The 22,863-nt window shown below is 40.8% G+C and overlaps 1 protein-coding gene across 2 annotated transcripts in view; it reads left to right on the top strand.

The window, feature by feature from the left end:
• SLC30A9 (solute carrier family 30 member 9) overlaps nucleotides 1–22,863 on the top strand; it is a 257,679-nt gene that overhangs the window by 180,892 nt on the left and 53,924 nt on the right. For both annotated transcript variants that reach the window (XM_030191340.1, XM_030191341.1), the window contains exon 13: nucleotides 7,750–7,821. In XM_030191340.1, coding sequence (XP_030047200.1) covers nucleotides 7,750–7,821 — 72 coding nt within the window. The remainder of the gene's footprint in view (nucleotides 1–7,749; nucleotides 7,822–22,863) is intronic.

Here is a 22,863-nt window from a genome sequence, read left to right on the forward strand (position 1 = left end):
TGGTCCTCCAGGACAGGTTTGAAAAGCACTGACCTAGATTACCCAACATCTTAGGGACTTCCTGTTCTGGTAGTCGATCCAATGAAACCTAGACAAGATTATTCTATTCCAAATTCCATAAACACAAATTATCTTCACGGATGCATCCAAACTGCTGTAGGGTGCATTTATAAGTAAGTGCCACACTCAGAAGCTTTACTTCAGCAGATAAACTTATTTATAAATATAAGCTTGCTTATAAAGTTTGCGTGACAGCCCTTTGTAACCACTGTCCATTAAGACAAAACCAAATAATAAAAAAACAAAACACATTACATCAATTGATAAAATGCCATAGAAACCACAGAATCCCAACATTTTAGACTGAACTCTAATGATGTCTTGAGCACCTGCTGGAAAAACCAGATACTGAATTATTAAATTTCACAAAATTAGGTTTCTGTCTCAAATGAAGAGGAAGCTCATTCCACAAAGATGGGGTTGTGTGGCATGAGCATTCCAAATGTACCCTTGCAGCATCTAGAATGATAAGTGCCATTTGAGAAGAATGAAGGCTATGTGAAGGTAGTTGAGGAAGGCTATTCAGGCTGTCAAGTATCGGTTGGCCAATTGTCTTAGTCCAAGCATATAATTGGTAATCATAAGTGCCATCTGAATAAACAGGTCCCTGCCTCAGGTAAATAAGCTGTCTGATCACCATTCTGTAAGAGATGGGTCAACCCTGCATTCAGAGTCATATAACTTACAGGGACATTGAAAGTCCTAGAGGGCTTATCAAATTGAGTCCTACAACCACACGTGTTCCTTTCACAAGAAAGTAGCAAATGAGGCCTTGTGCCAGTGGGGAACACGTGGATTTCTTTAGTGTCCCTTCTGAACTGAAAGGTTCCACAGTTCTTTTCTGGGAGAAGGACCACGATGGACTGGCAAAAGTTCATTTGAGATTGGAGTGGATATAGCACCGTTCACGGAAGAGAGTGTGTATCAACAACTAGAAAAACTAAAGGTGGACAAAGCCAGGGGACCGGAGAGGTTCCGAGGGATTGGAGAACGGCGGAGGTGGTCCCTCTTCACAAAAGTGGTGATAGGGAAGAAGCTGGAAACTACAGGCCGGTAAGCCTCACTTCGGTTATTGGAAAAGTAATGGAAACGATGCTGAAGGAAAGGATAGTGAATTTCCTGGAAGCCAATAAGTTGCAAGATCCGAGACAACATGGTTTTACCAGAGGGAAATCGTGCCAAATGAATCTCATTGAATTCTTTGATTGGGTGACCGGAGAATTGAACCGTGGACGTGCTGTAGACGTAATCTACTTAGATTTCAGCAAGGCTTTTGACACGGTTCCCCACAGGAGGCTCTTAAATAAACTGGATGGGCTGAAGATAGGACCCAAAGTAGTGAACTGGATTAGGAACTGGTTGACGGACAGGCGCCAGAGGGTGGTGGTGAATGGAGTTCGCTCGGAGGAGGGAAAGGTGAGTAGTGGAGTGCCTCCCGCGGGCAGATGAAAACGGGGAGATGAAAACGGTAACGGAATTCAAACATGCGTGGGATAAACATAAAGGAATCCTGTTCAGAAGGAAGGGATCCTCAGGAGCTTAGCCTAGAATGGGTGGCAGAGCTGCGTGCTGGGCAGACTTATACGGTCTGTGCCGGGGCTGGTGGTTGGGCGGCGGGGATAGTGCTGGGCAGACTTATACGGTCTGTGCCAGAGCTGGTGGTGGGAGGCGGGACTGGTAGCTGGGAGGCGGGGATAGTGCTGGGCAGACTTATAGGGTCTGTGCCAGAGCTGGTGGTTGGGAGGCGGGGTTGGTGGTTGGGAGGTGGGGATAGGGCTGGCCAGACTTATACGGTCTGTGCACTGAAGAGGACAGTACAAATAAAAAAGTAGCACATATGAATTTATCTTCTTGGGCAGACTGGATGGACCGTGCAGGTCTTTTTCTGCCGTCATCTACTATGTTTACTATGTTTAACTGAGCCATATGAAAGGGAGAGCTAGATAGAACATACCAGGAATCATGGAAGGGGATGCAGGAAGAAGACATCAAAACTAGGGCAAGGAAGGAGAGGAAGAGAACACCAACTATGAGGGAGAGGTAGAGAACACCAACTATGAGGGAGAGGGAAGAAGAACCCTGACAAATGCAGAGAAGGACTCAGGATTGTGGGGGAGAGAACCTAGGGTAGGGAGAAGAAGAAAAGAAAAAGAACTTTAGATAAGGGCAGGGTAATGGAGATGAAAAGAGGACTTTGGATGGAGAGATGAAGGACCTAATATTTGGAAGAGGGAAATGGGGACATAACAGGAAATTCAGGAAGAGAGAAAGGACTTGGAAGAGCGAGCAAGATCTGAGGATGGGGCAGAGAAACAGGAAAAAAAGGGAAAACTGGCAACTAAGGGAGAGCAAACACTAGATAAGGAAAGTGAGGGGAGAGAGGACAGGATGTTGGATAGAGAGAGGGGGAAGCACTTGTAGATTTTTTTCTTTTTTTGAGGGGGGAGGGGGGTTAAATCCTGTAAGATAAATGCAAAAATATAATGTGGGAGGGGAATGTGGAAAGGAGATCAGGCATGAGGAAGAAGAACAGGAGACAGAAAAGAAAAAAAGAATCAAGGGAAAATCAAAAAGAGTGATATAAGAGAAAGTATTAAAATACCCACTTTGGAGAAAGAGACAAAGAAGGCTAAGAGGACATTGAGGTAATAGTAGGGAGAACAAAAAGGAAGAGACAAGAAAAGACCAGAAAATGAGACTGTTGGAAAGAGTAAACAAGTGATCTACCCGTTCCACTTCATTTGTGATTTTATAGACCTCTATCATATCTCGCCTCATCCATCTATTCAGTTTGCAGAAGAAACAGCTGAGAGGAGAATAGAAGTCTATAAAATCATGAGTAGAGTGGAATGGGTAGACATGAATCACTTGTTTACTCTTTCTGGAAATAAAAAGAGTAGGTGGCATTCTATAAAACTACTAAGTAGTACATTTAATACAAATATGAGAAAAAACAATTCTTTACTCAATTGTAATTAAGCTCTGGAATCCCTTGCCAGAGAATGTAGTAAAAACGTTTAGCATAGCAGAGTTTAAAAAACATTTGGAGATGGTTCTAAAAGAAAAGTCCATAAACCATTATTAAGGTGGACTTGGGGAAATCCACAGCTTCCTGGGATAAGCAGCATGAAATGCATTTTACATTTTTGGAATCCTGTCGGGTACTTGTGACCTGGATTGTCCACTGTTGGAAACGGTGTACTGGGCTTGATGGATCTTCAGTCTGTCCCAATATGACAATGCTTATATAGTTATGAGAGTAAAGAGCCAATGCTGAGCCAGGTTGCCATTGAAAATTCACTCCCTGAAGGGCGTAATTACTTGCTAAAAAAACTTTTTTGTTTGGTCAGGCCTTCGGTTTAAGTGAATGACTTTCATGAACTAATTTTATGAACCTGTGAACCATAGTAATTACTGGTTTTAATCATTTTATGTTTATTTTAAGTAGAGAGGTGTGGTAGCCGTGTTAGTCCACTCTTAAGGTTATCAATAGAAATGAAACAAAATAAAACATGGAAAAGAAAATAAGATGATACCTTTTTTATTGGGCATAACTTAATACATTTCTTGATTAGCTTTCGAAGGTTGCCCTTCTTCGTCAGATCGGAAATAAGCAAATGTGGTAGCAGATAGTATATATAAGTGAGACATCCAAGCATTACTTTGACAGTCTGACAGGGTGGGGGGTGGGTAGGAGGTATGCATGGGGACATCAAAGCATTTCATTGATATTCTAACAGGATGGGTATGGGTAGGTGAGAGGAGGGTGATAAACAGCTCTGGGTTGTATGTAGTGACATACAACCCAGAGCTGGAGAAACTGAGGAAAATCATAAGAGACTTACAGCCTCTACTCCAGGAAGATGAATTACTGAAAGAGATATTCCCATCCCCACCAGTGCTTGCCTTCCGACAGCCACCCAACTTAAAACACAAGCTAATCAGAAGTAAACTCCCAACATAGACTGAAAAGGAAAAGAAGGGCACATTTCCCTGTAATATATCCAGCTGCAAGCTATGCCAAAACATTTCACAGGACCCCACAGTCATTCACAAAGGAAAAATATTCAACATAAAGGAATCTTTCACATGCTCATCTTCCAATGTGATATATATCATTCAGTGTAAAAAATGTAACGAAGGATGCTAATGATGACACCCTTGGCTAAGCTATTATCGAATCAGAATCTAAACCCACACATATATGCTGATGATGTAACAATCTTTATCCCTTTCAAACACGATCTAAGAGAAATCTCTGACGAAATCAACCAAAGCCTACATACTATGAACTCCTGGGCAGATACATTTCGAGTGAAACTAAACGCCAAAAAAACCCAATGCCTAGTACTCACCTCGCAATACAACAAGAAGGAATTCACCACCAACACACCTAATCTAAGTCTACCAGTCTCTGACACCCTAAAAATCCTTGGAGTCACCATTGACCGACACCTAACACTTGAGAACCATGCAAAAAACAAAACTAAAAAGATGTTCCATGCAATGTGGAAACTAAAACGAGTCAGACCATTTTTCCCAAGGAACGTCTTCCAATACCTGGTACAATCGCTGGTACTTAGTCATCTGGACTATTGTAATTCACTCTACGCCAGCTGCAAAGAGCAAATACTCAAAAAACTCCAAACAGCCCAGAACACGGCAGCCAGACTTATATTCGGCAAACCAACATATAAAAGTCAACACCCCTTCGTGAAAAACTACACTGGCTCCCACTCAAAGAACACATCACGTTCAAACTCTGTACCTTGGTCCATAAAATCATCCATGGCGACACCCCAGCCTGCATGTCGGACCTAATAGAACTACCACCCAGAAATGCAAAAAAATCCTCCCGCACAGTCCTCAATCTCCATCCTCCCAAATGTAAAGGCTTGAAATACAAATCAGTGCATTCATCAACCTTTTCCTATACAAGCACACAGTTCTGGAATTCACTGCCACGTAACCTGAAATCGATCTACGAAATGACCAATTTCCGCAAACTCCTGAAAACTTATCTCTTCGACAAAATATATCATAAAGAACAACACGCGTAACTCTACTTTCTTTAAGTTACCCAGGAAGGTTCTTTAATGTCTTCTGCTTTCACACTATCATGCACCTAACTGTCTATGGCTTCAACACTATCATGTATTCTATCATCATGTAACCAAAACTTCTGCTAAAACAAATGTACACTCTTTTCTACTTCTAATATTATGTATTTCACCATCATGTACTCAAAACTCGCTGTTAAACCAAATGTACATTCTTTTCTATTTCCAGTATCCACGATGAATTGTAAGCCACATTGAGCCTGCAAAAAGGTGGGATAATGTGGGATACAAATGCAATAATAATAATATTGGAGAAACAGGCCAGATGTTTAAGACAAGATTCAATCTGCACAGACATCACATGAAGATAGCCGGTGCCAGTCAGGTTCCCACCCCGGTGGGCCAGCATTTTACAAGACAAGGACACTGCACCAGTGATTTCATAGTTAGAATCTTGATGTTTATTTTATAATGTGTTTATTTTATAATGTGTATATTTTGTCTTATAGGTTATGAATTGTGTATGTTGGTTGGAATCTGCCTAGAATTCCAAAGATAGTGCAGAATAGAAATTTTGAAAATAAATAAAAGCAATTCAGAGACACCAAAGGTTGGAAGCTTTTACTGCCCCATACTGAATATTAGTAACTCGGTGTAAAATATCCTGCAAACTTGTTCAGTCCCTGACATTTATTTTGTCTGCTCTCTGAGATTTACATTAAGTTGTAAAAGATAGTGTCATCTGCCAAAAAGACAAGTTCTTCTTTCTAACCCTTCTGCGATATTGCTTACTGAGATATTGAAGAAAGCCAGTTTCAGGACAGATCCCTGTTTCACTTCACTAATCACTTTCTTTCCTGAAAGTGAATTCCTTTTACCAGTACACTCCATTCTCTACCACTCAAACAGATTCTAATGTTGTCCGGTGATCGCAATCATATATTGATCAAATTGAGTCTCCTATGCAGGACATTTAGAGGCTTATTTTTAAAGCACATGGACTTACAAAGTTACATATGTTATGGAACTTTGTAAGTCTATGTGCTTTGAAAATGAGCACCTTAATTATGAAACTCATTTGCTTTCATTTCTTCTATAAAGGGTTTAATGTATGAATACAGGTAGAAGTCTGAATTAAAGCATGAGGAGCAAGTTGCTGCCTCTGTATCCAGGCTCTGCCTTGTCTGTGGCCCTCAACACTATTATTACTCCACATTCTTCTGTGTTGCTGTTTTCCTCTGATCTGCTCGATTTGGATTAAAGCATGAGCCAGTTTGAGGCACACTCCCAGGGCTTCAAACCTCAAAGGTGCCAAAAGCCAACCTCATCAATTCATCCTTCATAATGGTGAGAGTGTGCTGTCCTGCTTTTGCCACTGTGTCTTCCTTCTTGCACTTCTGCCAGCACAATTACAAGTTTAACAATGAGAAAAGGTACTTCCTGTTCTTGTATTTAAGCCTGTGGAGGTGCCAGCAGCAAAATAACATATCCTCACCGCCATTTCAAAGATACAGGGACCTATATCCTTACCCATGAAAATTCTTGCAGATTAGTACCGATTTCTGCAAAATTTAGCTAGGAGATGCAAATGAACATGTGACTTATTTATATCTTTAGCTAAGTTTGGCATGATAATCGTCACACTTTGCCATAGCCATGAACCTGACTCATCGATGCCATTGAGAAAGAAGGCAGTTGTTAGGGCAGGAGTAGTGGAGATTACTTCTGTACCCCTGGGATGAGTCAGGGTTCTGAGGAGAGGGAGGAGGGAATATCGGGTGAAGTGGGGGTAGGCTGCGGTACAGAGGAGGACCAGCTATTTGGTATGGGAAGGGTTAGGGTTTGGAAAGAGGAAGGGCTTCAAGGGCATACATACATTTTAGCCCTATGTCGAGCCCACTGGACCACCAGGGATTTGAGGTCTTCCTGAGGGAAAAGATTCTAAGAGACCTCAGATTGTGCCAGAGGGCCCTCTTAAATTTTAAGTGTTGTCGCATGAAGGATGCCACAATTTAAATTTGTTTTTTTTGTCATGGGAAAATGACTACAGCTCTTGAGCGGTAGTTGTTTCTCTAAGCAAAATAGACCTCTGAATTTGTTGTTGCACTTTGCATTCATGCATGCGGACAAGGAACTGACTGGAAGTAAGCTGATGCAGGTGAAAAGGAGGGTTCTGATGCTTGTTCCAGTGTAAAAGTTATCTCAGGTTGCCACAACCCCTAGAGGTGGCCATGGCAGTTTTACTGGACAAATTTGAGATCCTTTATGAACTTTTCTTTCCCTTTTATCTTTGTACATGTAAATTAATTCTTATGTGGAACTTTTTCCCAGTATATATCTAGATGCCAATAAAGAGAGCTATATACCCATATAAAGCAAAGCTTTTCTGGGAAGAACTAAACTATGTAAAAATAAAACAGCAAACATTTTTGCACCATTTAGTCAGGCAAAAGATTTTATCTCCTAAAACTTGAAATTGTCCTTCAGACATAGAGAGTGACCGAGAGAGAGAATAATGCTTAATTGCTGCTAAAATTAACATTGATCCCATACTGTGTGATTTAGTTTACTAGCATTTTAAAAATGAGATTATGCAAAGTCAGTGATTATTGAACTTATTTTCTTTTAGCTACGCTTCTTGTGGCTATAAATGAAATCCGAAAGAGTGCCCAGACCAGGGGAATATCATTTTATCAATATGGTATGTAATCACATCTAAAATCAAAGGACTAAATTTAGTGTTGCATAAAAATGTAAATATCAGCATGCAGTATTTTTTTTTCCAAAAGAAATCAATTTGTTTTCTGATACTACTGTATTACGCTACCACCAGATATTACAAAACAGGCATTTTAAGACAAGATCTTTTTGTTTTCTGCAATTCTGTAGGTGCAGAATTTGCTTGACACACAATCTACTGTCTGTTGCTGAATGTCTTAACACATGCAAAAGATCTGTCTTTCAGCGCTATTTAACAGCCAAGAATGGTTCCTGGCCAGTTAAATATCGCTTAGCCAGCTAAGTTCTAATATTCAGCATGAGAGAGTCCTTTATCTCTGCTGAATATTAGTGCTTAGCGACTAATCAACTATATTGCAGATATTCAAGTGCTGTCTAGCTAAGTTTAGTGGGCAAATCAGATCGCCTAAATAACAGACCTATCTTTGCCTGCTGTAAGCTTAACCGGCTATCGCTAAATATTCACATAGGGGCCTTTTTACTAAGCTGAGGTAAAAAGGTTACTGTGCTAGAGGCAGGTGCCGTTTTTGATGCTCACTGAGGCCCTTTTTACCACAGTGGATAAAAAGGCTGAAAAAAAGAAATGGCCATGCAGTAAGATTGAGCTTACAATGGGGGGGGGGGGGGGGGGAAGCACTTAGCCACCCACTGAGGTGGTGGGACGGGTTCACGTGCTAACCCGGCGGTAATATTTTTCAAATATTTCCACTAGTTCAGGAAATGCTGCATGCTGGGGGTGGAACTACCACCAGCGGTAGTTCCGGATTGCTGAGCAGTAAGCCCGTGTTGCTTATCATCGCTTAATAAAAAGGCCCCATAGCCAGTTAACTTAAAGCCAACGAAAAAAAAAAACCCCCGGATATTCAATTCTGGAAATACATTGAATATCCAAGGTTAGCACCAGCAGCAATAGCTAACTGTTCTGCCTGCCGCCGGCTGAATATCACGGGTGGGGGAGAATAATTTTTTGTTGTGTGGGAAAAATAAAGAGTAAGAAAAGCATTCAAAGACATGGCTTTCGCAGTGCTTTTCAGCATAGATTTATAGAAGGGGGTAATGTTTTTCTTACATTACATATTGAATACATACTGTGCCACAGTCTAACTTTTCCATTTGTTAAAACATGTTTAAATCTTTGTGTCATGACCCACTGGAAGTAAATTCTGCTAGAAAAAAGGAGACAGTTATTTCAGAATAAAACCTTTTAAATAACTTTTCATATATCAGTGTGAGATCTTTGGTAAGACTGTGATAATTATGAAGAGTCAAAGTTGATGGATGGTCTCTTTCAAAAGTCTTCCTCCCTGTCCTCCAACAGAGTGGATGAGAGTACGACAGATACGGAGGGGGGGGGGGGGGGGGGCAAGAAGTGTCCCAATTTGCTTATTTGCTATACACCATTCTGGTATGAATTCAAACGTTCAATAGCAAGCAAGGAAGAAATGAGCCTCTGTAGTGCTAAACAAAAATTTATTCTTTCTGTTTTACAAAGCAAGGGACAGGATATTTGGTAAAATGAAGAACACATATATATGAGCTGTGATTAGTCTTCAATGACTGTGGTGGGAGTGTACGAGGAGAGAGATGGAGGGATTTGCATTGTAATGTGTGGCATGTTTTTGAGAGAGTACATTTTCTGAAATGCCCAATATTTTCCGGTTTTTGAACTAGCCCAGGGTAATCCTATTTTCTCCGAGGATAAGCAGGATAGCATGTCCTTTCAGCATGAGTGACATTATCATATCAGCTGAGCTCATGTGGGACAGCTTCTCCAGCATAGTATTTACTAGAAGCTTTTATAGAAACATGACAGCAGATAAAGGCCATATGACTCATCCTCCATAACTCAAATTCTCTACCTGTCAGCCCTGTTGCACTCCGTCCTAACTGCTACTGAATCCTCTTATGGCCACATTCCCATCATCACTGGACATAGGAAGCTCTCATCCCGCACACCATCTTGCAACTCGTCACATGCTGATCAACTATCTGTCTCTGTTGCCTCTAAGTCCCATCCTCGCAAGCAATATCATTACTCAACGGTTCCCATTGTGCAAGCGAAACAAGTGCAATTCCAATCTTTACATGTGGGCTATGTAAATGCGAGATCAGTAGTGAGCAATCCTGAAATGATATCTGACTGGATCTCCTCCGACGCTCTAGATATGTTGTTCATCACAGAAACCTGGATAAGAACACCTAAAGACCCCATTGTATTAGATCTCTGCCCTGCAGGCTACAAAATCATCCACTGGGACAGAAAAGACAAGCGAGGGGGCGGGTTAGCGCTCATTTACCGCTCCTACCTCATAGTAGATACAATTTCGGTTTTGACCTCCTCGTTGCTGGAAGTCGCTGCTGTCAATGTTCATCACTCCTCCCTTCATGGCCAGCTGGCCTGTGTGCTGATTTATAGACCACCAATTTCCTGGTCAAGCAGTCAATCTGTGCTTCTGGATTTCATCTCTAATGTCTGCATGAATAACTCGAATACACTTTTCTTGGGCGATCTTAACCTCCATTTGGATAATACCACCTCTCCAGATGTATCCCAGTTCCTGGAATTTCTCCACCTTTGTGATCTTGAATGTCCTATCTCAGGTCCAACTCACTGTAAAGGCCATTCACTGGACTTCCTCTCATTTAAATTTTTAGAAGATCGTAACTTTTCTGTTCATGATATTGACTGGCTGGAAACGGCCTGGTCGGATCACTTTAAATTGCAGTTCACCCTGCATTGGCAAACCTCAAGTCCCCTCCGACCTCGTCAGTCTCACCAATATTACACCAGAGGTGTCATCGACCCCAGCTTGTTCTGGAGATCTCTCTACAGTCATGGCTTGGATCTGCAACCATCCTCGCCCAATTATCTCTCCGATTGGGACCACACTTGCAAAACAGTATTGAATACAATTGCACCCCTGCGTCTTAAATCCTCATACAATCGTAGATTATCACCTTGGTTCTCAACAGAACTGAGAGCTTTGAAATGTGAGGTACGACGTACGGAAAGAACTTGGCGAAAATGCAAAACCGATCTGGCTTGGGAGGCCTGGAAAAGTAGTCATCGCAAGTATAAATATGCTATCCGATCTGCAAAGCGCACCTACTTTTCATCTAAGATGCAGGTGGCAGGCCGGGACATCCGACAGATATACCAGCTACTAAACACCTTTCTAGATACTCGCAAGTTAGAATGCTCCAGTGTTAATCCTCCTTCAGCTATACAACTAGGATCTTACTTCAAGGAGAAAATCCTTACCCTGCGGTCTTCAACCGTCAGCAACCTCTCTGAGGTGGACGACTTCCTGGCATCCCTGGTCGTGCCATTGGGTGCTTGCCCGGCTGACCGCTATTGGATCAAATTCAGTCGCCTGTTGCCTGACAAGGTGACTATGGCTTTACGTAAATTCACAAATAAAAGCTGCAGATTAGATGTATGTCCAACCCACCTCCTAAAAGTTGCACCAAAATGTTACATTGAAGAATTGACTTGTTACCTCAATTATATGTTAAACGCAGGTTTTTTCCCGTCAGGCCATGGAAACATCCTTCTCACCCCAATCCCAAAGAATCCTAAGATCAAGCCAGATGTCATCTCCAACTATCGTCCAGTGGCTTCGATACCTCTAGTTATCAAACTGATGGAAAGTCTGGTCAATGTTCAGCTCAACGAGTTTTTGACTAATTTTGATATCCTCCACCATTCGCAATCAGGATTTCGAGTTCATTACAGCACGGAGACAGTCTTGGTCACTCTCTTATCTAACTTTAGACGAGAACTATCGGTTGGACGGAAGATTCTTCTACTACAATTTGACATGTCTAGTGCTTTTGATATGGTGGATCACGAACTCCTGCTCCATCTACTGGATTCTTTCGGTATAGGAGGGCCAGTTTTGCATTGGTTCAAGGGTTTCTTGACTTCAAGGTCCTATCAGGTCATGGTGAACTCCCACACTTCAGAACCGTGGAATGCTTCCTGTGGGGTCCCTCAGGGCTCTCCTCTTTCACCTACCCTGTTCAATATTATGATGATGCCGTTAGCCACAGCACTTGCAAACTTAAACCTCAACCCTTTCATCTATGCGGATGATATTACAGTTTACATCCCTTTTCAATCCTCAATATCAGAAGTTGCCAACCTCATAGATGCATGTTTCACCACTTTAGAACACTGGGCCAAGGTGTTCCGATTCAGGCTCAACAGGGAAAAAACTCACTGTCTCATCCTCTCGTCCACGTACGCTCATGTATCTGACACTATGCTTCCAGTTCTGGGCTCGGCCCTCCCGATTGCCAACAGCCTGAGACTTTTAGGAATACATCTGGACTCACATCTCCAGCTGGTTGATCATGTACATTTGGTCACCAAAAAAATGTTCCAGGCAATGTGGAGGCTTCGGCGCATCAGATACCTCCTTCCAAGAGACTTGTTTCGAACCCTTGTCCACTGGCTTGTCCTATCCCATCTGGACTATTGTAGTGGTATTTACGTGGGTTGTCAGGCCTCCTTATTGAAAATGCTCCAAACGGCTCAGAACACTGCGGCGAGGCTCATCCTTAGAGTAAGGCGTTTTGAACATGCCGAACCCCTGCGCTTTAAACTTCATTGGCTGCCTGTACACGAGCGAATTGCTTTTAAGATCTGTTCCCTGACGCATAAAATCATCTATGGGACTGCACCGGAATACATGCTCCCCTTGATTGACCTTCCGCCTAGAAATGCCAACCCTGCTGCTCGGTCCTATCTCTACCTCCATTTTCCGACCTGTAAGGGAGTAAAGTACAAGAAAATCTTTGCCTCGTCCTTCCGTTACTGGAGTCCCAAACACTGGAATTTGTTACCTCATCACCTTAAAACTCAAGAAGACCATGGCCTTTTTAAGAAGTTGTTAAAGACATTCCTCTTTGCTAAGACTTACTCCTCAACTTACAATGTTGATTAATGTATCCTTTGTCCCCTTCCCTATCTAGTTCACTCTGTTAGATGCTTGCATAACCTTTAAGTTTGTACTTTTATTTAACTTACTGTAAGCCACATTGAGCCTGCACGAGTGGGAAAATGTGGGATATAAGCAACAAATAAATAAATAAAATAAATAAATCCAGTCTGCCCATCCTCTGTAACCCTTAATTCTTCCTGTTCCTTAGCGTTCCCACATGCTTATCCCATGCCTTTTTAAATTCTGGAACAGTCCTCGACTCCACCACCTCCACCGGGAGGCCATTCCACGCCTCCACCACCCGTTCTGTGAAATAATACTTCCTTAGGTTACTCCTAAGCCTATTCCCTCTTATCTTTGTCATATGCCCCCTCATTCCAGAGCTCTCCATTTGAAAAAGGCTCTCTTCCGGTACATAAATGCCCTTGAGATATTTAAACGTCTCTATCATGTCTCCTCTCTCCCTCCTCTCTTCCAGCGTATACATGTTGAGGTTCATAAGCCTGTCCCTATAATTTTTGCATTCAAGACCGCTTACTAATTTCGTACCCACCCTCTGGACCGACTCCATCCTGTTTATATCTTTCCGTAGGTGCGGTCTCCAGAACTGCACACAGTACTCCAAATGAGGCCTCACCAGAGACTTATACAACGGCACTATGACCCACAAGAAATAGAGCAATGAACAAAAGCCCACCAAATCCACAAGCAGATCCTGTGGAAATGCAGAAGGTCCTCACGAGACAGGGGAACCCACTTAAACGACAGATTACGTTTAATATAAAGAATTGCAAAGTGATCGACAAAGGGGAAAAATCTGAAAAAAGCTGATTCACTAAAGCACAACCTGTGCTACTATTAATGTGGGTTATCACACACGTTAATTGTCACTGGTCTATTATTTTCAAGAGGCCAATTTACTAAAAGAAAAAAAAATACAACCCACAGTAACCCACATTAATAGTGACATGGGTTATTGCACTTTATGGAATCAGAATCCATATGTGCACAATGCTGGCTTTCACAATAGGAGATCAAGATTTAGTCACTGTGAACAACATGTTGAAATCTTCAGCTCACAAACAGAATCTTAAGAATTAGCAGAAAAGAAAAGAAGAATAAGCTAGGAGTGAGGGCCTTACTAAAAGGAGTTTCTGGTCCCCTTGAGCTTATAAAGAACTAAGTAGTATCCTTACGAAGTTCTGGAGGTTTTTTCCCCTGGTTGAAAGAACTATATAGGGGAGAATTACAATATCAAAATCTCAGCGGCCACCAACTGGACTTTTGAATCACTTGACCATGAATGTGCGCAGCTTCCAGCCTGTTGTCACTGAGGACCAGCTCAGTCTTCATCTTTCCACAGAGCCATTCGGTCTTGCATAACCATTGCTCGGGTCAAGACATTTTCTCACCTCCTTATCAGTTTTGTAAAAATTTCACATAGTCCTGATGCTGTCATAGTAACATATATAGTAACATAGTAAATGACGGCAGATAAAGACCTGAACAGTCCATCCAGTCTCCCCAACAAGATAAACTCATTTTACATGGTATGTGATACTTTATATGTATACCCGAGTTTGATTTGTCCCTGCCTTTCTCAGGGCACAGACCGTAAAGGTGTTCCCAGCACTGTTCCTGTACTAGAAGTTTTGAAGCCAACGTCAAAGCTCCTTAAAATATACACTCCAGCCCATCCATATCTATTCAAGTACTGTTATGCAGTACTTTTTCCCAGTAGTGTCTTTGATAGGTTTTTGGCTATTTCCTTTATTTATTTAGTTTTTAATTTTTATTTTATTTTTTTGTTCTCAGCCTTGTGTAGGTCTCTATTTGAGATCCTTGGGCTTCCAGTCAGCTTATTTTTGAACAAAATCAATTTGTTTGATTTTGCTGCAGCTATATTTCCAGGCAGTATGTCCCAGAAAATAAAGCCCCAGTGGCTCTGAGAAGCGTCCCTGGTGCAATTCATCACAGATGTCTATAATTGGTGCCTGCAGTGCCTGGGACCTGACCATGATCCTTCTCGTACACTGTGTTCACAGATGTCCAGGAGAGTTCTCTGTGGTTGCAAGAAGCAGCACTAACCAATTTGTGACACGGAGAAGACCATTATGAAAGTATGCCATAGTGAGACGGTAATTCTTAAAAACAGATAACCAATAAAAACCTAATGTGGCAACGTTTCACCCTCAGGCTGCATCAGGCGTCACATTCCACATATTAGAATAAACACAAACATAAAAATCAACTTGTTAAAAGGTCATAAATGTAAACATGAACATTACATGTATAAAAAATTATGAAATCGGTGTCAGAAATTTTAAAAAATCATTTCTTGTGAGCCATATACATTAGGACAGACAATACATGTAAAGCATAATTTTCAAAAAATAGCACACTACTTATCTATAAAGACTGCCATTAAGGTGGTTATTTTAGAAAAGCTATTTGGGTTTGAAACATGTATAAAGCATGTATTTTCCTGAGACTGTCGCAGAGACCAGTATTCCTTGCCAGTTTGACTTTCCGGGGGAACAGAAACTACTGAGAGATTAAGATGGCAGCCTCCCCTTATCCCTCCAGTGGAGTGCTGCTCAATCGGAGCAGTTTGCCAGATCCTAAATGTGCTTGATAGTAGTTGTAAATCCTGATACTGATCTGTTAGAACATTGATGATTATTTCCCTTCTGCAATGGGGAATAAACATGTATCTTCTAGGCACACCCTGGTTCCACCCAAAACATACCCAGACCATGCTCTTGGTTTGACATGCATATCCCAGCTTTGTAAAATGGGAACCTAAATTTCTAAAATGGCTTAGATGTTTGTTTATATTCTACAACATAACTGTGTATGTGCCGGTTTTCAAGCCGTTGAAACTAGGTTTCTTCTAAAATGGATGTTTATGCCATATAAATATCCATTTCTCCTCTGTTTTAGAACAGCCTCTGTCAGCAGATTCTGTTCTGAAATACTAGGCAAACTTTGTGTCCTGAGTCAGACTTCTCAATTCCATCTTCTACTTCTCAATTCCTTCTTCTGTTTTCTTAAGTGGGTCTGTAAATGTGCAAATAGATGCCATATTTATCACATTAACCACTCAAATATAAATTAATCCAGCTATTTTAATATAAATAGTTACAAAAATTGTTAAAATTAGAAAAATTATTTTGTATTCACATATTGATAATAGGCAGCTGATGTTCAACACGAGCAACAGTGTCTTTGGCATTAAGCAACAGAATTATCTAAACCTAAGACAGCTTAAAAGATAATAATAAAATACATATCAAGTTCAATATGGCCTTCTAAACATAGTGTTTCTATATGTGCTTTAGGCTGAATTGTTCACTAAATCAAAGCCCTCCCCCCCCCCCCCCCAAAAAAAAAAAAAAGCTTATCATCCATACAATTAATTACCTTAAGGCACTATCAGGCTATGGTGTTCATTTTCAAAGCACTTAGACTTACAAAGTTCCAAACTTTGTAAGCCTAAGTGCTTTGAAAATACGCCTCTGTATATCTTTGGTAATACCCCACTAAAATCTTCAATTCGCTAATATTACTGTGAAAGGCATATAACCTTGTCTATTCCTGAATCCAGCCAGCCAGGAACATTGTTACCATCATTTGAAAATGAAAATAACTGTTTCTTTAGTTCCTTGTTAACACGTGATTTTATCAATGTCTAATGCTATAACTTGTATAATTTTCAATATAATGAGCACCAGTTAAAATGCACTACAACCAATGTCAACAGCTTTCTGACACAGCAATGCACAGATCGAGACATCGGCACAAAAAAAGCTTTTTAAATCACTGTCACGGTTAAGGAGCAAATAAAAACCTAAAAAATGTATTCAGTGTTTACAAAGTCAGCAAAGCTAAACTATATACCGGCCTTATCTAGAACTTTCACAGTTCTTGTTGACCATTCAGTATTTAAGATTTTAAAATCTCAAATTTTTTGCTACTCTTTTTATTAAGTTCAATCGTTTTATTAAATTTTAAACAATACAAACAGTAAAAAAAAAATAGGAAATAACTTCTTACTTTATATTATCATTTAAACTGAACGATAATAACAACGATAAGTGGAAATAAGAGTAATACATATAGCTGTACATTCTTAATGAAGAGGAATCACAAAACTTAAATTGCTACTCTTAACAAATGGATAACGTTATCATTCTCTAATATTCTAAGTTATATCTTCCTCGATCTTGTAAGCATTGTTTTAGGCCACCATGGTGCCAAACCTATGAACAATGACGACATCTGTGGATTTAGATATGCATTGATTAAAAACAGCTCAAAAGGGTGTTTACATTCGTTCCCTGACACTGAAATTATTCTGCGTATTGCATTTTATGTTGCACTGCTAACACAGGGGCCTTTTTACTAAGCTGTTTTAGGCACGCACTGTTGTGCATCCTGTGGTAAGAACCAATTGAGCACACAATAATCCATGTGCTAAACAATTGTATTTTCTTTTTTTTTTTTTTTTTTTGGGAGAGGGTGAGTCAAGGGGCATTCCTCTGCTAATCAGTTAGTGCTGCTACATTATCACATAGTATCTGGTTAGTACAGGATTACCTCCAGATTGTGGAACTATCTCTGGCTCTAGTGAACACATGCATGAGGCTCTGGTCTAAGGATCATCAGAATGGGTTCCCCTAAGAAAAAAAAAAAAGCCTGGCATGGAGCCCTTAGCACCTACAAAATGGGTGGTAGTAAGTGCTCTTGTGGATTTTTTTTTTAATGGTGTTAATGTCAAATTGTCCAATTTTCAGCTGTAGCAAAAATGGCCTTAGTGCGCGGGGAAACTCCGTGCAGGGGCGTGCTAAGGCCACTTTTTGCTGCAGCTTTGTACAAGAGCCCCACAGGGTTTCATTAACAGACAAACTATTTGTTTTTATATCCTGCTATTGACTGTAGATAGAGGTTTGATTTTAGACATTCCTCCTGATAGTGATGTTTGTGATCAGTCAAAACACGATTGCAACATTTTTTGTTGAAATGATTTCACCATACCAGAATCTCTTATCTATTATTCTGAATTGCTGAGAAAAATGAAAAGTGCAGTTGCAATACATATATATATAAATAAATTTTAAGAAGATGCAGTGCTAATAGTTTTTGATTTAAAGGCATTTTCAAAGCTAGCATTACATGCATGCTGACTAAAGTTAGGAAGATAGTAATGTATATACGTTTATAAATTGGTACTAAAGCTGTAGGAGATGTCATTGTTCATAGATTTGGTGCAATGATCCATGGTGCCTTAAAATAACATTTACAAGATCGAGGAAGATATTTTTTAAAACACAGAAAAATGAAGGCAGATAAAGACCACATGGCTTGTTCTGTCTGCCCATCCATGCCATCTACTCTCCGTTTCACCCCCTTAGAGATCCTGTGTACTTATCCCAAGCTTTCTTGAATTCAGATACTGTTTATATCTTCACCACCTCCACGAGGAGGTCATTCCTCAAATTTACCACCCTTTCCATTAAGAAGTATTTCATCAGATTACTTCTGAGTCTATCCCCTTTCACCTTCATCTTATGCCCCCTTGTTCCAGAGCTTCCTTTCAAGTGAAAGACACTTTCCCCTCTCCCACCTTTCTTCCAAAGATTTCATATTAAGTCTGTCCCCATATGCTTTAATATGAAGACCACTGACCATTTTAGTAGCTGCCCTCTGGAGCAATTCCATCCTGTTTAACTTTTTGAAGGTGCAGTCTCCAGAATTGTATACAATATTCTAAACGAGGTCTCACCATAGTCTTATACAGGGGCATCATCACCTCCTTTTTCTTATTGACCATTCCTCTCCCTGTGCACCCAAGCACCCTTATAGCTTTTGCCATTGCCTTCTCTACCCATTTGGCCACTTTAAGATCATTGCATACGATCACACCCAAGTCATACTCTTTTGTGCACAAAAGTTCTTCACTCCCTAAATTGTACTTTTTCCTTGCGTATTTGCAGCCCAAATGCAAGACCCTGTATTTTTTAGCATTAAATCTTAGCTGCCAAATTCCTGACCATTCTTCAAGCTTTGCTAGGTCCTTCCTCATGTTATCTATACCATCAGGGATGTCTACCCTACTGCAGATTTTGGTATCATCTGCAAAGAGGCAAACCTAACCAGACTGCCCTTCAGCTATGTCGCTTACAAAAATGTTACAAAGAACCGGCCCAAGAACTGAACCTTACGGCATACCACTGGTAATATCCTGTTTCTCAGAATGAGCTCAGTTTACCACTACCCTCTGTCACCTTCCACTAAACCAATTCCTAACCAGGTCAGTCACTTTAAGGCCCATTCCAAGAGCACTCATTTTTAGTCATCTATGCAGAGCCATGTCAAAGGCTTTGCTAAAATCTAAATATACCACATCTAGTGCTCTCCCTTGATCCAACTGTCTGGTCATGCTGTCAAAGAAATTACCTGAGAATGGTAACAGTATCCATTTGTTAAGAGTAGCAAAAAATTTAAGATTTCAAAATTTAAGGTATTGAATGGTTAGTGAGAGCTGTGGAGGTTCCTAGATATGGCTGATACAAAGTTTAACTTTGACTTCATAAACATTGTATTGGTATAATAGTGTGCTATTTATGTATTTTTTCATGATTGTTTTCTGTAGCTTAAACCATTCTCCTTAACCGTCAGCGTTTATGGCATGACAGTGCTTGATTTAAAAGGTATTTATTGTGTTGGCACCTCTTTTTGTGCATTCAGTGACATTCTTTATACATTATTTTTTGAAAAAATATCCTAACAGATAAGGTTCACAAGCAATGATTATTTTAATTTCTAAGTAAGTCATGATTTGATACTTATTTAGATTTACAACTCAAAAACAGGGCAAGAGTGTTAATAAATACCAGATGAAATCAGAAATTACTCTACTAATTAATGTGACTCATGAAAGAGGATATTGGAAGGAGAAAGCCTCACGGAACTCAATGGTTTGATCCCCTGGCTGAAATTCAGTTATTAGCATAAAAAATACCTTCCCGTGTATTCTAATACATTTAAATTCTTGTACAAAACATCAGTGTTCAAATTGAAAAAACAAACAAACTTATCTTATAGGCTCATGGGTATTGTTCTGGTGATGACCAGCATTTCACAGTTTCTATTTTATGTGATCGCTGCAACAGAGAATAAACTAGACCCTAAAATAAACCAAAACATGCATTTTGAAAAATGAAACCTAGAAAAGAGAAAAAATTCACTCCTTACTCAAAGTGTGTTGCCTTCTATTTGCGACCCACAAAAAAACAAATTTGTGCCTGCCCTAAAAATAATGCTCTCATATCCAATCTCAACACAGATTTTGAGTGATTGGTTGTTGACGTGAGAACATTCCATGTGACACTGGCAGGCAGGAAATGATGTGCATACATGGGAGGGTGGCAAAAGGGAAACCAGTACTGAAAAAAGGACATATGCTGTGCTATATAGCATTTGTTAAAATTAAAAAAAAACTTAGAGTACACTGTAGGCATGTCAGAAAAGGTTTGTGGTCTAGTTCAAAATAAACTTTCTGATCTTAATATTAAGAGATATGTTTGATTTAAATAGACACAGCACATCATCCTTCTGATACCATCCCTATAGTAAAGCATGGTGATGGGAACAGAAGGCTTGTGAAGATTGAGGGGTAGATGGATAGTGCAAATTAAGGGCAGACCCTTCAGGAAAATCTTTTCCATCATCCTACATAGACCTGAAACTGAGGAGAAGATTCATCTTTCAGCAGGGCAATAATCCTTGGCCAAAGCAAAAGTAACAATGGAGTGGCTCAGCAAGAGGAAAGTGAATGCCCTTGAGTGGCCAAGTCAAAGCACAGACCTGAATAAGGGATTTGGATTTAGCTTACATCTTTCAGTAGTTCAAGGTAAGTTACGTTCAGGTACAGTAGGTATTTTCCTATCCTTGGAGAAGGCTTACAGGACCAATAGGGAATCTGTGGCTACACTTGAAAACTGCAATCCACAGATCATCTCCAGCCAACTTGAAAAGACTTGAGCTTGTTCTGTAAAGAAGAATGGGCACAAGTTGATAGATTCTTAACCTAAATGACTTGTGGCTGTTATTGCCACAAAAAGAGGCTTCTACCTTATATTGAGTCAAGGGATGTGATGCTGTATTCAAGCAAGAGTTTTGCACTTTCATGTTGAAAGTGTAAACTCCTGCTTTAAAAGTCAGATATGTATCTAAGAATGCATTAATGCATATTTTAGACAGGAGAATGTGAAAAACATATAAGAGCGTGAAATCTTCTATAAGGCACTGTGTATGGCCATCATAAGGGAAAGAAACATTGAGCATCTTATAACCAGTGATAAGAATTTCAAATATGGGATCTACTTGCTTTTGTGAATTTTCAGTTTTTTTAAAATTCCTGGTCAAATTGTTTCAGCAGCAAAGTTATTTGTGTCCTAGTCTTGCTTTTTTTTTTTTTTTTTAATCTTAGTGACATTTGTAGATATGCCTAGTGCTGTAGATATCAAATTGATTTAAATAGCCAGGATAGGCTCCTGGCCTTTTAAGTCGCTTGTGTGGGGCGGTATATTTAGCAGCACTTAACTGGACACTGTTGCTGAATATCCTCTCTAACCACCTGTGCCAAAACCATGTTGTTTGTGGCTAGTCCAGGGGGTGGAGTTAAAGTGAATCAGAAACTTAGCCAGTTAGCGGCGATTTTCAGTCTGCTAACATAAGAATAGCCATACTGGGTCAGACCAATGGTCCATCTAGCCCAGTATCCTGTTTTCAACAGTGGCCAATCCAGGTCACAAGTACCTGGCAGAAACCCAAATAGTAGCAACATTCCATGCTACCAATCCCCGGGTAAGCAGTGGCTTCCCTATGTCTGTCTCAATAGCAGACTGTGGACTGCTCCTCCAGGAACGTATCTAAACCTTTTAAACCCAGATATGCTAACCGCTGTTACTACATCCTCCATCAAAGAGTTTCAGAGCTTAACTATTCGCTGAGTGAAAAAATATTTTCTCTTATTTGCAGTGGCGTACCAAGGTGGGGTCGGTCCGCCCCGGGTGCACGCCGCTGGGGGGGTGCCGCGCGCGCCTGTCGGCTCTTCGTTTTCATGCTCCCTCTGCCCCGGAACAGGTTACTTCCTGTTCTGGGGTAGAGGGAGCATGGAAACGAAGAGCCGACAGGCGCGCGGCACCCCCCCCCCCCCCCCAGCGGCGTGCACCCGAGGGGATTTTCGCCGGGGGGGGTCGCGCTGCACCCGGGAGGTTATTTCGCCGGGGGGGGCGCTGCACCCGAGGGGCGGGGCGCATCGGCGATCCGCCCCGGGTGTCAGCGCCCCTTGGAACGCCACTACTTATTTGTTTTAAAAGTATTTCCATGTAACTTCATTGAGTGTCTCCTAGTCTTCGTATTTTTTGAAAGAGCAAAAAATCGATTCACTTCTGCTTGTTCTACACCACTCAGGATTTTGTAGACCTCAATCATATCGCCCCTCAGCCATCTCTCTTCTAGGCTGAAGAGTCCTAACCTATTTAGCCTTTCCTCATATGAGAAGAGTTCCACCCACTTTTTCATTTTGCTCACTCTTCTTTGAACCTTTTTGAATTCTGCTATATATTTTTTGAGATATGGCGACTAGAACCGAAGGTGAGGTCACACGATGGAGTGATAGCGAGGCATTATTTATTTATTTATTAGGATTTATTTACCGCCTTTTTGAAGGAATTCACTGAAGGCATTATACAGCAAGAATAAGTCAAACATAAGCAGTAGACAATTACAGCTGTAAAAATATTTAAACAACAATACAAAGTATGACATACCAGCTTATCTTCGAAAGAGAAAGACGCCCATATTTCGACCCAAATCGGGAGATGGGCGTCTGTTTCCCATGGGCGCCCAAATCGGTATAATCGAAACCCGATTTTGGGCGTCCTCAACTGCAGTCCGTCACGGAGACAAAGATCACGGTGGCGTGTCAGAGGCGTGGCGAAGGGGGGACTTGGGCGTGGTTATCAGCTAAGGAGAGATGGGCGTCTTTA

The sequence above is a fragment of the Microcaecilia unicolor genome, chromosome 2 (genome assembly GCF_901765095.1).
Source record: "Microcaecilia unicolor chromosome 2, aMicUni1.1, whole genome shotgun sequence".
Taxonomy (NCBI): Eukaryota; Metazoa; Chordata; class Amphibia; order Gymnophiona; family Siphonopidae; genus Microcaecilia; species Microcaecilia unicolor.